The sequence below is a fragment of the Corvus moneduloides genome, chromosome 23 (genome assembly GCF_009650955.1).
Source record: "Corvus moneduloides isolate bCorMon1 chromosome 23, bCorMon1.pri, whole genome shotgun sequence".
NCBI classification, from domain to species: Eukaryota; Metazoa; Chordata; class Aves; order Passeriformes; family Corvidae; genus Corvus; species Corvus moneduloides.
In genome coordinates, this window is record NC_045498.1 from 101,102 (window position 1) to 116,661 (window position 15,560).

At 53.7% G+C, this 15,560-nt stretch overlaps 2 protein-coding genes across 2 annotated transcripts in view; both read left to right on the forward strand.

Annotated features, from left to right (window-relative positions):
* The first annotated feature begins 1,170 nt into the window (after nucleotides 1–1,170).
* Nucleotides 1,171–12,204, forward strand: LOC116455128 (CCN family member 2-like). The gene is made up of 5 exons (XM_032132597.1): nucleotides 1,171–1,328; nucleotides 6,620–6,833; nucleotides 9,670–9,921; nucleotides 10,889–11,097; nucleotides 11,290–12,204. The coding sequence occupies exons 1-5, from the start codon at nucleotides 1,266–1,268 to the stop codon at nucleotides 11,599–11,601; spliced, it is 1,050 nt and encodes a 349-aa protein (XP_031988488.1). The 5' UTR covers nucleotides 1,171–1,265; the 3' UTR covers nucleotides 11,602–12,204.
* A 2,435-nt stretch (nucleotides 12,205–14,639) lies between these two features.
* Nucleotides 14,640–15,560, forward strand: part of EPB41 (erythrocyte membrane protein band 4.1) — a 94,680-nt gene continuing 93,759 nt past the window's right edge. The window contains exon 1 of the mRNA XM_032132671.1: nucleotides 14,640–14,705. The gene's annotated coding sequence lies outside the window, so the exon portion shown is untranslated. The remainder of the gene's footprint in view (nucleotides 14,706–15,560) is intronic.

Here is a 15,560-nt window from a genome sequence, read left to right on the forward strand (position 1 = left end):
GTATTGGACACACAGGGAGTGTGGAGGCTGATCTGGTGTTGCACAGGGACCTGAAAGGACCTGGATGAATTGCAGGGCTTGATTTGCAGCTAAACTGCCCTACCTTGAAGGCAGGCAGGAAGGAAGGTGAATTTAAATAACCCACTACACACTCTGTGGGTTTTTTTCATCTTCTGTCTTGTTTCCCAGCACTCAGCTGGGACGGGGATATGCTGGGGCTGCACTGCACAGCGCCTGGGCTCCTGACCCGGATTTGTATTGGCCCAAAGAAGGTACCATCCCTTGCATCTCTTCTCCCCGGGAAAGCTCCCTCACCCTGAGGAACGGCTCCATCTTTTCAAGTCACTTTGTGTGCACAGAGGCTCCTGTCCGAGACCCAACTGCTCTGTCCCGCACCGGCCAGCGAGGACTAAGAGTGCCCTCTGCTGCACTCTTCCTCCTTCCACGGCAGTGCTCCGCTTGCTCTTCGGGAACAAACAAAACGACTCTTTAACACAAAACAACTCTTTCGTGTTCTAAAGGTCTGCCGTGCTGGCTGTGCACAAGCCTGGTGCTGTATTTCAGCAGCAAACAGAAAGGATCATGACCCGAGATAAAGATGTGTGAGATCCTGCATCCATCCCAAAGCACTTTGGGGGACTGATGTCCTTTATAAAAAACTTTCATCCAGCAGCTTTTCATTGCCTTGTAAAACACGCAGCTCCTCATGCAGGAGTTCTAATCATGAAACTTTCATTCCCCGAAGCTGACAGGTGATGCACAGCCAGACGTGGTACCTGACAGCACCGAACTACCCGTCCCTCCCTCCTGCTCAGACTCTGAACACCACAAATCTCTGTTGAATCACTCCTCATCTCTTGCAGCCGAAAAGGAACGGCTGTAGGTAGGGAAAGGGGGTCTGTGTCAGGAAAGCTGTGCCAGGCTTCATACTCGGAAGTAGAAAGAGGAAAAAATAAAAAATAACAATCCTGCTTTTACTGGAGTTTGATTTATCAATTTGGAAAGCAACCGAGCTGCGGGTAGCGGTGGCAGCCCCGTGACCGCCGGAGCCGCAGGAATCCACTCGTGCTCCCTGGAATTTGGACACTTTTTGTTGCACCCTTTTGGGCTCGGTTCCAGCCTGTCACTCAGCGCGAAGGCCCGCCCCTTCCAGAGGATATTTAAGGAGAAGCTCCTGTGCAGCTTGTTTCAAAGAGACGGGAAACTCCGAAGGAGCGGGAGGGAGTAGCCGGCAGCCTGGATCCCTCCCCTGCCCAGTACTCGGGATGCCTGGCAACTTGGGGACAGTGACCCGGACCCTGTTCCTGCTCCTCCTCGCCCCTGGCTGGGTACGTACGGCCCTACAGCAGCTCCGCCGGGGCACTGCAGCTTTTTCCTTCGATGCATGCGAGGGCTTTGGGCTGAGAGACTTTTCCCGGCTGTCACCTGCTCCCGAATTTCCGAGGGAAGCTGGGCTGGAAGCAGAGCGATGCAAACGTGCCGTGTAACTAAACCACGGTGGGAGCTGCCCCAGGTAACGCGTGTCATCCACGGATCTCAGAGCTCCTGGCACGCGGGTATACCTTTTGTTTCCTCCCACTCCTGGAAGCCAGAAATCGGCCCTGGGCTAGAAGCAGGAGAAGAGAACAGAGAGAGGGGAAGTCTGATTTTATGTCATTGCAAAGAGTAACAGTCTCGTATCCCAGTTCCTTACCATCACCATCCTTCCCCAGCTGTCACTGAATCCACCCATATGCTCCCAAAAGCAGTGATCCCGAGGGGAAAATTAGACTGCAGCCTCTCCAGAGCAGGATTTGTGCCTGTTGTCCTGTTAATACAAGTTCTTGAGAGAGCAGCTGATTCCTCTTAGGACATTTGTGTGCTGTTCTCGTGCCAGCAGTATCAGGAACGTCAGTGCCATCATTAAATTCCTGTAAGTGCCGTTTGGATCAGTGAAACTGGGTTCACAGAGCCCCTTGCAGGGCTTGTTGTGCTGAGAGAGGCAATCAGCTCCTGGTTGGATTGCTCCTGGCAGCGCTCAGTGTGTGCCAGTCCCTTTCCTGCCAAGAACATGTCCCGGTCTGCGATCTAAGGGAAACTGCTGCCATTTGGGGTGGGCGTCTTGATTCTTGCGCTGGCTCAGCTTTGGCAGCACCATGTAGCTCATATAAACAATAACAGTCAATCCCACCACTGTGACCCTTGCTTACCACTCTGAGACAGGTAATTCTCCCTAAACCTGCCAAATGCCTCAGAAACGTGACTTTTGACTGTCTTGGAGCATTAGATTGGATTCAGTGACCTTAGAGGTCTTTTCCAACCTTAAAGATTCTGTGATACTTTGTGGATTGAGGCAGGAAATGAGAGCTGTTGCTCCTGAATCTGCCTCCTGTGTTGTTCAGAGGTGGGAGTTGCTCCAGGATAACTGGGAGTTATGTTTAGGCTCATCCTGGGCAGGTCTCCGTATCCCCGTGCTCTGTCTGTGAAGGGGGTCACTGGTTCTTGTCTCTCCAAAGGAGCTGTTGTAGAATGTGCTGCAGCAGCCTTAGGAAGGTGCCTTGAGAGCCTGAGATGGAGAGAAAGCAGGGGTTACCCACAGTAATTCAGTGTTTGAAGGATGAACAGCTGTGTTTTGGCTGCTTAGTCTTGGAGCACTAAAAGAACCAGCTGGGTGTTCATTATATCACTTCTACCTTGCAGCATTAACCCATGGCTCCATAAGCTCTTTGCAAACACCCAGCTCAGCTCAAAATTCACCTTTCCCTGCCCTCTGAGTGCAGTCATGAGCCCAAACACATTTTAAAACATCCTCTTTGGTTTGGCTCCCTTAGCTGGTTCCCTGGGCTCCTGTAGACATTCGTCAGGAATGAGAAATCCTGACAGTACCATGGACCTACTGCAGTGGTGGGAGCTCATGTTACAGCACTTGTGCTCTCCTGAGGGTGCAGGGGAAGAGGTTTTATGTAAATATGAAACAGGAAGAACATTCTCACGTTCTCTTACCTGCAGGTAACTGGTTTTGGTGCTGGCAGTTGGGAGGGAGCTTGTTCTGGCTTGTCAGCTGAGCAGATGAATCTGGGGAGTTAGAGATGGAGAATGGAGCAGAGCAGGGGAATCCCCTGGTCTGAGTGTTGGCACTTCGAGATGGCTTGGCCATCACTCAGGGATCCTGGGAGTCCCACAGCTTCACACACAGTGTTTGTGATGGATGCAAGAGCTGTCAGCAAGGCCAGGAGCAGGGAGAGCCAACATTCCAGGCTTTAGAACCATCTTAAATCCATAGCCTTGATCTCTGACACTGGTTCTGTTCTGCTGCTCTCAGAGTTCACAGAAATGCTCTGCCAACCTCAACAGAAGCCAGGTCAAGGTTGTAGTGAACTTTAAGTCAGGAGCATGCCCAGTGAAGGTAGAAGTGAGTTTTGGGGCAGCCCTTTCTTGCAGAGGGAAGAAAACAAAATGTTCTCTGAGTTGAATCCCTCTGGACCCAGGTCAGTGGCAGGTTATGTGGAAGTGTTGGGCTTTGTGTTACCTTTGGGTCTGCAACAAAGCCCTGAATTCCAATCCTGGCAGTTACTGGGAACAGTTTGGGGAGTTCTTTGGGGCAGTTTTAGGGCAGTTCTTTGGGCAGAAGAACCAGAAGCAGCCCTTGGAAAGAATGCAGGGTGGAGGATGCTCCACGCAAAACCAACATAATCCACTATTCAGCCTCTCTGAAAGAAAATTCAGTAATGGAGGGCTCAAGGAAGTCGGTTCAACATTGACTTTCTCCCAGCTGTTCCCAACTTGAGAGGCTCCCTAGCCAGGCAGTCTTTCAGTGCTCTGGCTGTTGGGTGTGTGTGAGCCAAACCCCATTCCAGCTCATTCCCTCCTCTACCAGACCTAGGAGAGCAGCAGGAGTTATAAATAGCTCGGGCTGACTTTGCTCAGCAATAAAACCAGCAAACAGGAGCCCCAGCACCTCCTGGGCAATGGAGGGAGACACATCTGAGCCGACTGGTGGGGGCATCTGGGAGTATTTAGAAGGGTCCTGAAAATCATGATGAATTGGACTTTTGAGCTGATGCCTGGGGGAGCTGAGGCACAGCATAGGTGGGTGCAGGGCCACCCGGCTGGTCTCTGATGCACAAGAGATCTGAATCTAGATGTTCTCCTGCTGAAAAGCAGCTGTGATACAATGAGGAAATGAAGGTGCTGTGAACAGAAGGTAAAACCAGGTGGACTGGTTTGTGTGGGTGAGTTATTAAGGAAATAACTAGTGCCAGCAATGATTAATGAGGGTGGGAAAGAAAACACACAGAATTGTAGAATCATGGAATGGTTTGGGTTGGAAGGGATCTTGAAGACCATCCAGTTCCATCCCCCTGTCATGGGCAGGGACGCCTTCCACTATCCCAGGTTGGTCCAAGCCCTGTCCATCCTGGTCTTGGACACTTCCGGGGATGGGACAACTCAGTTGGGTTTAAAACGGTTGTGTTCTGTTATCCCAAAAGAGCTTGTTTTGGTCTGGATTTCAGCAGGAGAGCTATTTTGGGAGTGTTTCTTTCTATGGCCTGTGGCTGACACTGCATTGGAAAATGCCTGTTACCATTATTTTTTCTTAAGTGCATGGATTGCATCTTAATATAGATCCTGTGTTAGGAATGCTTTGTCTCTTGTGTGATCTCACGTCCCCCCCACCCCAGCTCATCTGGGGCTGAATAACACGTTCCTTGGCAGCTACATGGAAAAAAGTAGGGAAGATTTCTGTATTTTTAGTTCTTTTAATGCACTTCAGCAGTCGGGAATTGATTCTTGTGACATGCCAGGTCCTGGTGAGTGGCTCCCAGACAGTCAGCGGGGAAAAGCTGAGCTGCAGGCTGGAGAGGCTTGTTTCCAAAATACTTTGTGCTAGGAGTTATCCAGGAGAATTATGCTGATTCCTGCTGAGCAGGGAGACTGGGAGGACTCACCCCTGGGGACCACCTGAGAGAATGACTGGAGCTGTGTCAGGAGTGGTTTAGATGGATATTAGGAAAAGATTCTTCCCCCAGAGGGTGGTCGGGCACTGAACAGGCTCCCCAGGGAATGGTCATGGCCCCAAGGCTGCCAGAGCTCCAGCAGCATTTGGACAATGCTCTAAGGCACAGAGTGGGATTGTTGGGGTGTCCTGTGCAGGGCCAGGGGTTGGACTAAATGATCCTTGTGGATCCTTCCCGACCTGGGATATTCCATGACTTTGAGGGAAGGTTTAGCCCAATCCCAGTCCCGCAAGTGCTGTGTTGGTGACACAGTTGTACAAAGAAGTTGGCACCTTCTGACCCCACATGAGCTAAAGTGAGAGCAACAGTCAAAACAGCTGGAAAAGTTTTCCTACTGTGATTGGTAACAAACACAGTATCCAAGGAAGCTGCTTCACAAGTGAGAGCTGGATGGGATCTGACAAGTGCAAACAGAGCCATAACAAGATATATTTTTTGACCTGTTCCAGGTGCATGTCCCCCTCTCTGCTGCCCTCAAGGCCATTCCCAGCTCAGCTGCTGCTCTCCTGGGGTGACAGCAGAGCTGTGAGAGGTCTGCCCCACTGGATGCTTCCCTCTCCACCCTGCTCACAGCAGTGTTTTGGTGGCATCATCCATGTGTGAGGGTTGTGTCAGCCCTGGATGGTAGCTGAGCTGTGTCCAGAGTGGTGGAGTGGTGCATGGAGTGGGGCAAGGGGGAATTTGGATGGGCAGGATCTGAACTGAAAACCAGGCTGGAGTTGGCACTGATGTTTCTGAGGAGGTTTCAGAGGATCTCTAGAGACCACACATTCTGCACTGTTCACAGTTAGGGTGTTACATCTTGCCCAAATCTGGGCACAGCCAGAGCTGAGCTGGTGCTCCTGCTCTGAGCTGATGCAGGACAGGGATTCATCAGCTCAGTGACTGGGACGCTGGACACATCTGGGTTTTCCAGAGCAGGTAACCCACCCTTCAGCCATAGCCTGGTCTCTGTTTAGTGTCTGAAGTGTCATAAAGCCAGGGGTGGGTTTCAAGGGTTGTCCAGTGAAATGCTGCCAAAGGGGGGCATCTGTGCAGTCACAAGGTCCCCAGGAAGGTTGGTTATGCTGTGTTCCTTGGAAAATGGAAAGCAGAGGGTACATGTGATAAAGAAGAAAGTGCGAGATGCAGGGGACGAAATGGGCCTCGGGAGCTTCTGGGGTTTTCAGCATCCCCACAGTCCCACTGCCTGGCTTTGGGCAGGTCCTGTTGCTGTGCACATCGCTTTTCCAGCTTCCACTGGGTCTGACGCTGCTGCAGAGGCTTTGATGTCTGTCCTGTGTAAAAGCTGGAGTTTCTCGCTGTTAATAATTACTACTTTATTGCTTCCAGGGAAGTGGAGGGTGAGCTGTGCAGGGGACTCTGAGCTACCACTTGTTCTGTTTGTTTTGTCTCTGCTTCCCAGAGGCATCATTTTTCTTTTTTCCCCTTGAGCTCCAGCTGAAATAGGGATGAGGAAAACATGAGTCCTGTGAGTCTTTGGGAGCTGCACACACCCCCCTGCAGCAGGGCTGTCCCACTCTCTCTGGGGTGTCTATGCCCGCAGCAGAGCTGTGCTTTTCCTCTCCCTGCCCGGCTGCCTTGCGGAAGACTCATTCTCTCCATGGCTTTTTGCCTTCCAGGTAGAACCACAGGCCTGCACATTCCCATGCCAGTGTCCCTCCCAGCCTCTGCAGTGCCCTGCAGGTACCAGCCACGTGTGGGATGCCTGTGGCTGCTGCAAGGTGTGTGCCCGGCAGCTGGGCGAGCTCTGCTCCTTGCACAGGCCCTGTGACCATCACAAGGGACTCTACTGTGACTTCTCCAAAATCCACAGAGGCAGTGGGATCTGCTTAGGTGAGAGCTGCAGGTTCTGTCCTTGTGTGGTTTTTCTGTGGTGCCTCCCAGAACACCCATCAGAATTTCCTTGGAGCTTCATCCAGTGTCATGCTGGGAGATCAGTGCCAGCCCTGGGAACAGCAGATCCCCTGGCACACACACAGCTGCCTTCCCACAGCTCCAGCCAGGCGCGAGTGGGGCTGTGGGACTCTCATGTGTCCTGTGACATCCTCAGGGATGTCATCCTCTATCCCTTTGGGTAAATATCACCAATCTGATCTCTTACTGAAAGTACTTTTTCTTGGAATATCCCACCCCAAATCCCTCTGCCTTGTGCCAGGGATGGGTGTTCTGCACTTGGCTGCTCCCATGAAAGAGGCAAAGTGTATTTCTGACTGTACTGTGTGGGTGGGAAGAGCTGAACAGCTCCTTCACCACATTGTGTCTGTGTGGAACATGAGAATTCCCAAGCCAGGTAATGGAAATGCTTTCTCTCTTGATGCCTCTTTTCAGCTAGAAAAGAAAAATACTTTTGATTTATTTTTTTAAATTTAGTAGCTCCTTGTAGAGCAAGCAGAAATTATTTTGGTCTAGAGGAAAATAAAGTATTTCCTCAACTTCCTGGTCTTTGTTAAAAAACAAGACTCCCCTACCCCATCTCTGACAGGACCTGACCTTTTTTTCTTAAATTCAAGCTTTTCAAAATAGTCAGGAAGACCTGAGAGCTGGCAGGTTGGTGTGAGCACTTAGGGAAATGTCTGGCCACAGCACTGGATGTCTCTGGAAATGATCCAGCACCAGCCTGAGACAGAATCAGAGTATCATGGAACAGTTTAGCTTGGAAGGGATCTTAAAGCTCTTCTTGAGCCACCCCCTGCTGTGGGCAGGGACACCTTCCACTGTCCCAGGTTGCTCCAAGTCCCATCCGACCCGTCACCTGCAGGCCCCATCCACTGGTAGGAGGTGCAGGGAGCTGGTAGAGCTTTATGGAGCAGCTCTTTTGTTTGGGGGTGGGTGGTGCCAGGCAGAACCGGGGAATGAAGAGCTGGATCACTCCACGGGCGCCGTCATGGAGCCTTAATTGGATCAGGTCAGTGGGAAAGGGAGGTCATGGAGGGTAAATAAGGCACAACAGAGCAATTGAGTTTGGAAAACAGTCAACCCCTGGAGCGGCCTGCTATTCCTTGGGGAATGGCAGAGGGAGGGGAGAGGGAGGAGAGGGAACAGCATGATCCACTCAGCGGGATGGGAGAGTGCACAGGCTGGAAAAACAGGGAGAGAATGTTTAAAAGTAAGTATGAATAGTTGTGTAGAGGGGGGGTGGATGGATGGCTTCCACTTTGATGGAAAAAGTGAGGATTTTGAAATGTCCAAGTTGGAGCACGGGAGTATTTTTATCCCAATGACATTGAAAAGAGTTGCAAGATGAGATGCAGGTCTGGATAGGAACAGAGATTTGTGTCCCCTCAAGGGATGGGGATGCAATGGAAAGAGATTCTCACTCCTTGTTTGATTCAAACACTTTCTGTCTGAAACAGTGTCCCCCAGGCAAACAGGACTAAGGGGAAAACAGATCAGGTTTCCTGGGAAGCCTCCACAAGCAGCCAAAAATCCTTCCCCATAGAGGTTTGCATGGGGTTTTTAAAATGTTTTTTCTTAAGATTCAGGATTGCAGAAAGCAGCAGCTGCTGAAAACTGTCCAAAATCAGGATTTCTGTCCTGTGAACAACTCTGAGATTTCAACATTTAATTTCAGGCTGAGAGAAAAAAATACATTTAAAAAAAAAAAAAATATATATATATAAATATATGTATGTATGTATGTATAGGTATATCAATATATTAAAAAAAAAATATCAAAACTTTCCATGACTTACTTAGAATACTCACCTGTCTGTGTCAAAACTTTCCCTTTCCATTCTATCAAAATATTTCACCTTGATCTTTATAGTATCTAAAATAATTACCAGAGCAAAACTCTTCCCTCTATGGATACTATCCCACAAGTATTTTGGTTGAACATAAAGGACATCTTTCATATCAAAGTGAAATGCTTCAGTTGGTTCTTCTTGAAAACATTCCTTGTCTTAATCAGGTAAGAGATTTCTGCTGGAAAACTTCCACTGGGAAAGTTCTGGCTAATGCAGTCATAAGAACTACTTGGGAGCATTGTCGCACCTGCAGAGTAAAGGTTGCTGCTCTGTGTCAGATATTGATGAGTTTCCTTTTTTTGCCCATTTAAAGTTTTATAGGGAAGGAGGGAGAGACTGATAGGATGTCTGGAGATGAGAGATCCAGAGATCAGAAGGGAGAGAACTGGAAAAAATTGAGGCTGGAAGGAGGAAGAGATTTGTGCATCGCAGAGGGGCCAAAAAGGTCACCAACCCAAAGTGTCATTTTCCTTTGTAGGTACCATTTGCCATGGGGGAACCAGCTGTTCTTAGAAGAGTGTTGCCTTTTGGTATCTCAGGAATATTGAGGAGCAAAGCCACGCTCACGTGCCATGTCAGGAATGTGTCTTGCACAGCACCACTGACCGGTAACTCCGAGCTGGCTGGGAAGAACTCTGACAGGGAAACAGGCTCTTTACAGGCTCCAAAGACAAAATCACACTTAGTAGCTCATCCAAGTGGAGAAGAAATTTTTCTAGAGAATTTTGGGAGGACCAGCACTTCTGAAAAATCAGTGTCAGGAACAGCCTTGGGTCCAGGGAGGCAAATATGAGACATCCAGCACTGGGATGGCAGAGCAGGGGAGGGTGGGCTCTGTCCCTCCTCAAGAGCTTCATGTCCCCAAGGCAGGGAGGGCTTCAGCCTCCTGCTCACTCCTCCTTCTCCTCCTCTTCCTCCCCCAGCTCATGAGGGTGCAACATGTGACCTGCTGGGCAAGATCTACCTCAACGGGGAGAGCTTCCAGCCCACGTGCAAGCTGCAGTGCATCTGCATGGATGGGGCCATCGGCTGCATCCCGCTCTGTTCCGACGACCTGCGCCTGCCGTCCCCAGAGTGCCCCAACCCCCGGAGGGTGAAGTTCCACAACAAGTGCTGCGAGGAGTGGGTGTGTGAGGAGGGCAGCGAGGAGAATCACTTTGGAACGGCCATGGCGGGTCAGTGGGGCATGTGGGATGGGGTCGGGAACTGTTTGCTGAGGAAGAGGGGTGGATTGGGGCACCAACTGGTTTGGGGCTGGTAGTGGGTTTGTGCATCATCATGGTGGGGGTGGGTACCAAGTATTGAGCTCCAGAGCTGGACACCAGCTCCAGCCCACCCAGCTGCTCTCTCACTCCCTTTCCCAGCTGGACAGGGGGGAGAAAATAAATGGAAAGTGACTTGTAGGTTGAGATCAGTGAAAGTTGCATGTACACAAGCAAAGAGAAAAAAAAATAGGTTTATTCTTTCCTTCCCATCATCAAGTGGTGTCCAGCCACTTCCTAAGAAGCAGGGCTTCAGCACACGGAGTGATTGCACCAGAAGGCAAACACTGTAAATAGCGAATGCCCCACCCCCCACCCCCTTCCTCCTCCTTTCCTTAGCTTTTATATCTGAGCTGACATCGTACAGTCTGGAATATCCCTTTGGTGAATTTGGGTCAGTTGTCCACTCCCAGGATCTTGCCCCACTCCCAGCCCCTTGATCGGGGGTGGGGGGGGAGGGGGGGGAAGCTGGAGAGACAGCACCGATGCTGCACCAGCCCTGCCCAGCAGTAGCCAAAAACACCGGTGTGTTACCAGCATCTTTCCAGCTCCCACTGCAGAGCACAGCACCGGGACGGCTGCTCTGGGAACATCAACTCCAGCTCAGCCAGACCCAACACAAGGTGAAACCTCAATGGTGCTATGGGAAGGCTCCTGTGTCCTGAAGTGTCACAGCAGAACTGGCTGGAGCTGGGCTGTGTAGGAAACAGCCCCTGCTCACCTGCATCCCCTTCCTGCTAAGAGGCCAAGCATCTCATGGGATGGGCCAGACCTTTGCTGCTGTTCCTGACGTGTTAGGCTGAGTTGGGAGCAGCCGTGGAGCTGCCATGTTCTGTCCAAAGCCCTCAGCCTTGCCTTGTGTCTCTTCCTCATGGCTCAGTTTTCAGGGAGGATCCAGCTCACAAGCCAGAGCTGAACAACCTGCAGGAGAACTGCCTGGTGCAGACCACGGAGTGGAGCGCGTGCTCCCGGAGCTGTGGAATGGGCATCTCTGCCCGCGTGACCAACAACAACCCCCAGTGCCGCCTGGAGAAGGAGACGCGGCTCTGCATGGTCCGGCCCTGCAGCTTCTCCATGGAGAAAACCAAGGTACAGTGCTGGAGGAGAGGAGACGTAGCATCCCAAATGCCAGGGACAGCCTTGGGAATGATCCTGGGTCACAGGGTTTGCTCTGTGCTTCCACTTCCTCTTGTGTCCCATTGCCCAGCGATGGGGTCAGAGCACAGGCCTCAGTGCATCTTTCCTGTCGCGTCCATGTTAATCCATCCATTCTCTCCCTAGAAGGGGAAGAAGTGTGTGCGGACCCCAAAGCAGCGCCAGAGCCTCCACTTTGAGTTTTCAGGATGCACCAGCACCCACTCCTACCGGCCCCGGTTCTGTGGCGGCTGCTCAGATGGGCGCTGCTGCACCCCGTTCCTGACCAGCACCATGGACGTGGAGTTCCGCTGCCCCGAGGGGGACTTTTTCCAGAGGAAGATGATGTTCATCAAGATGTGCTCCTGCCACTACGACTGCCCCCGAGACAACGACATCTTCCTGGCCACGTATCACCGTCGGATGATCGGAGACCACATCAAGACCGAGCGGCAATAGCCCTGTCTTGCCGGTTCCGAGGTGTCCGGGAGGGCTCTGCAGTGCTTTCATGGCTGTGTCCCGGGACAATGCAGCCTCTTCCCCCTCTGTGAGGGGCTGTGCCTTCCACAGCAGCACCATTCACACAAGTGGTCCCTGTTGTTTTCCCAACGAGCCGAGGGGGAAGAGCCCCAGCTGCCCCAGCACCCTGACCCCCACCCACAGCGGTGCAAAGATCAGTGAAGGAACCAGAAACAGGCTTGAGCTGCAAACTTGATCCGTATTCCCACTGGCCAGAGGGGAGAGTGGATCAAAGTCATGTGGCTCCAGCCAGTCTCCAGCCCAGAGCACAATTCCTGATTCAGACCCCTGGAGTTCTTCCAGCATGAGCTGGGGATGGACCAGGCTGCCAGACCAAGATGTGTCCCCTGCAGGTGCCGCTCTGGGCAGCTTTTAGTGGCTTGATGAGCGTTTCATGGAACCATGGAGTGGTTTGGGTTGAAAGGCACTTTAAAGCTCATCTCATTTCAACCCCCTGCCGTGGACGCGGACACCTTCCACTAGACCAGGTTGCTCCCAGCCCTGTCCAACCTGGCCTTGGACACTTCCAGAGATCCAGGGACAGCCACAGCTTCTCTGGGCAACCTGTGCCAGGGCCTCCCCACCCTCATAGGGAGGAATTTCTTCCTAATCTTGTCAGAAATGGCTCTGGGGGTGGGGGGGGGAGGGGGACTGGACCCCACTAGCTCACACATGCACAGGGAGGCTGCAGCTGTTTCAGCTCTGGAGTCTTTGCTCTGGATGTTTGTAAGCAGGAGGAACACCATTCAGCTCTGGTCTCCCTGGAGAGTTTAAGGCACTGGCAAGGGAAATTCTCATATTTGTAAATGGAGCAGATCCCTTCTGGAGCTACTGGGGCAGTGCCATGGAGAGCTGTTGGCACTGGCATCTCCAGCGGTGGGATTCCCTCCTGGCCACAGACCTGGCAGAGTCTCTCTGCCATTAGAGACACCTCATTGCCAGCCCATAGGTCCAGGAAAGGCCACCAGTAGCCAGTGCCAGTGGTGTGTCCAGCAGCACCTTGGCAGCTCTGTGGGACTGCTAAGGTCTTGTCAGGTGTGGAAAAATCTTCTGATTTTTAGCAGAAACATCCAGGTACAGGACCTGATCCTGTTTCTTAAATGATCCCTGCCTATCACCATTGGAAAACACAAAGAATTCCTCTTCCAGCCAGGCAGGAGCAGCAGCCCCAAGGCTTCACCTCACCATATCTTCTTCCCCCAAATCAGAGCCTGATGCCAAGGGACAGTCCTAGCTGTCCCCAGCTGCTACCCTGAACTTCCAGACTGACACACTAGCTCAGGGCCCATGTCCCATCCCAGGCCCTGTTCTTTCTCTCAGCCTGTGGCAGCTCGTGAGCCTTCAGCCTCCTATAATTGATTTGAACTGTAAATAATTTTTCTGATGTTGTTTCTAAGGCCTTTGTACAGTGCCAGTATCCTGTTGGCACAGCCCTGCTCAGGCTGTTTCCCCTCTCTGAGCTTCTCTCCTGCTGTTCATATGGCTGCTGAGCCTCAAACCATGCTGAGGTTGCACTTTACTCAACGCTAATAAATATCTTTTATTTTTTATATCCCTGAACTCATCCCCTTGTGTGAGGCTGCATCCTGGTTCCCCCTCTGACCTTTCCCCAGTGCTACCAGGGTGCTGGGACCAGTGCTGGGACCCTCTAGAGAGTTGATGGCTGGGTGCTGGAGGGGAGGGGGTGGCAGGGGGTTCTTTTCCCCTTCCCAACTAGCAGCAGGATTGATGTTAGTGTTTCACAGGCATCTCTGCGGCCCACAAAACACAGCTCCTCCCTCCACTGCTTGGAGGGGGGACAAGCAGAGCCCCCCTCCGCCTGCGGAAGGACCCACAAGTCCTTAATACCCGATTAAAAATAACCCCGGGAGCAGATGTGAGCAGAAGTCGGTGATAACAGGGCCAGAACGCGAGGGGCTTTGCAGTGGCTTAACAGCTTATGGATTCATCCCCCTCTCATCACATTAGCCAGGGACTCCCCCCTCTCCCACCCCGGCACCGCGGCAGGGGCGAGAGGCTCTTCCTGCTCCCAAACCTTCATCCTCTCCGGGGAAGGCTTAGGGCTTCCGGGCAGGGGTGGGTGACGGGGGAACAAACCCCTGTCACGCTCGAGCTGCGTGGTGTTGAGGTTCGGAGCTCGGGGCACGATCCGGCCCGTGGATCTCTGGGGGCTGCAAAGGCCCTGGGAGAGGCAGCGGGGGACACACAGTGACGGTCCTCGCCAGCGTCCCCATTAGATGGCACCAGGCACCTCCCCATGGGGACACCCCGTCCCCAGGGCAGGGTACGGGGATGTGGGAGGACCCGGCTGCTGAGCGTGACCCCGGCTAGCACCCGCCTACTTCAGCCCAGTCCCGGCACCCAGTGCCCCCGCAGGACCACCACCGCCAGGACAGCGGAGAGGGCAGAGAGGCCCTTGGTGCTGGGGCCGAATTACATCCTGCCGCCACCTCCATCCCCGTCCTCGGGGAAGCCCTGTTCCCCCTTATCTCCGCAGCAGCCGCCTGCGCGGCACCGATAACCCGGGCGTGGCCCCAGGGATGGGGTCGGGTTTGGCGGCACTTCAGTGACCCTGACGCCGTTACCGGCTCCGGCCACGGCGCAGCCTCCCTGTGGTAGGCTCAGGAGGGGGACACCCCCGGCTCCTCCAGCCCTCAGCAGGGACGGGGTTTTCCCTAAGAAGACTTAGGAAAAGGGTGAAAGTGAGCAAAAAAATCGACAAAATCCCTGCTGCTGCTGGTTTTGGGGGGGATTTGGGGCTCTGCCATGGCGCGGGAGGAACCCCGGTGGGGGAACACCTTCTCCTTTTATGGGCCTGTGACGTCCCGGGGCGCTGGGAGGAATCTCCCGGCCCCACCCCCCGCCCGTCACCTGCGGGCCCCGCCCACTGCAGCGACGCGCGCCGGCCCCGCCCCCTCCGCGCGCTGACGGGTGGCGGCGGCAGCCAGTGGGCGCGGCAGTGGGGCGGGGTTCGCGTGGTGACGTCAGAGGGGGCGGGGCCAGCGGTGCAGGTGGAGGCAGCGCGGAGCGGAGTGGCGGCCCCGGTGAGTGGGGGGGGCGGGGGTCATGGGGGGAGGTGGGGGTCTCCTCGGGTGTCAGGCCTGTTATGGGGTGAGGGAGGTTTTGGGGGGTGGGGGGCTGTAGGGGTCAGGCAGGTTATGGGGTGCGGGGGTGCTGTGGGGGTCCTGGGGTGCTTTGGGGCATATAGGGGTCAGGCAGGTTCTGGAGGATTTGGGGCTCCCGAGAGGGACTCGTGGTGGGTCAGTCTGGTCGTGGGCTGCGGGGTCATAGGAGGGGTTGTGATGCTGTGAGGGCATACGGGGGCTCAGGCTGGTTATGGAGTGGGGAGGGTTACCAGGGGACATGGGGTGCTGTGAGGCAGGGGGTGTCTGGTGGGGTCAGGCTGGATGTGGGGTGACCTGGGGCTGCGGGAACCAGGGGCACCCGTAGAGGTCAAGCTGGATGTGAGGTGTTTTAGGGTGCTTAAGGGTTTGGGGGGGGGGGGTGGGGGTGTCAGTCTAGATGTGGGGGACCCACAGTGACTGAGGTGTGGAGCAGGGGGTTTATGGAAAAGTGGGGGATGTTCGGGGGCTGGGGGAGACCAGGGGAGCACCTGCAGCGCTGTCAGGAAGCCTATGGGGAAGAGGTGCTCTGGAGTGGGGGGATCCCCAGTAGGGTCAGGCTGGGTGTGGGGGAATGGCATGCACTAGGGCTGTCCTAGGGACTCTGAGTAGGGCTATGGGGGAGGATGTGGGGTGGGAGGGCTGGGGTGCTCTGACGGGCCCACAGTGGGTTCATGCTCAGGAGGTGGATGGGGCCCTGCCTCATGGGGAGTGCCAACCCTGGGACTCGGATGTTTCCCCCCGTACTGTTGTTGCCACTGGTGCAGTGGAGGGGAA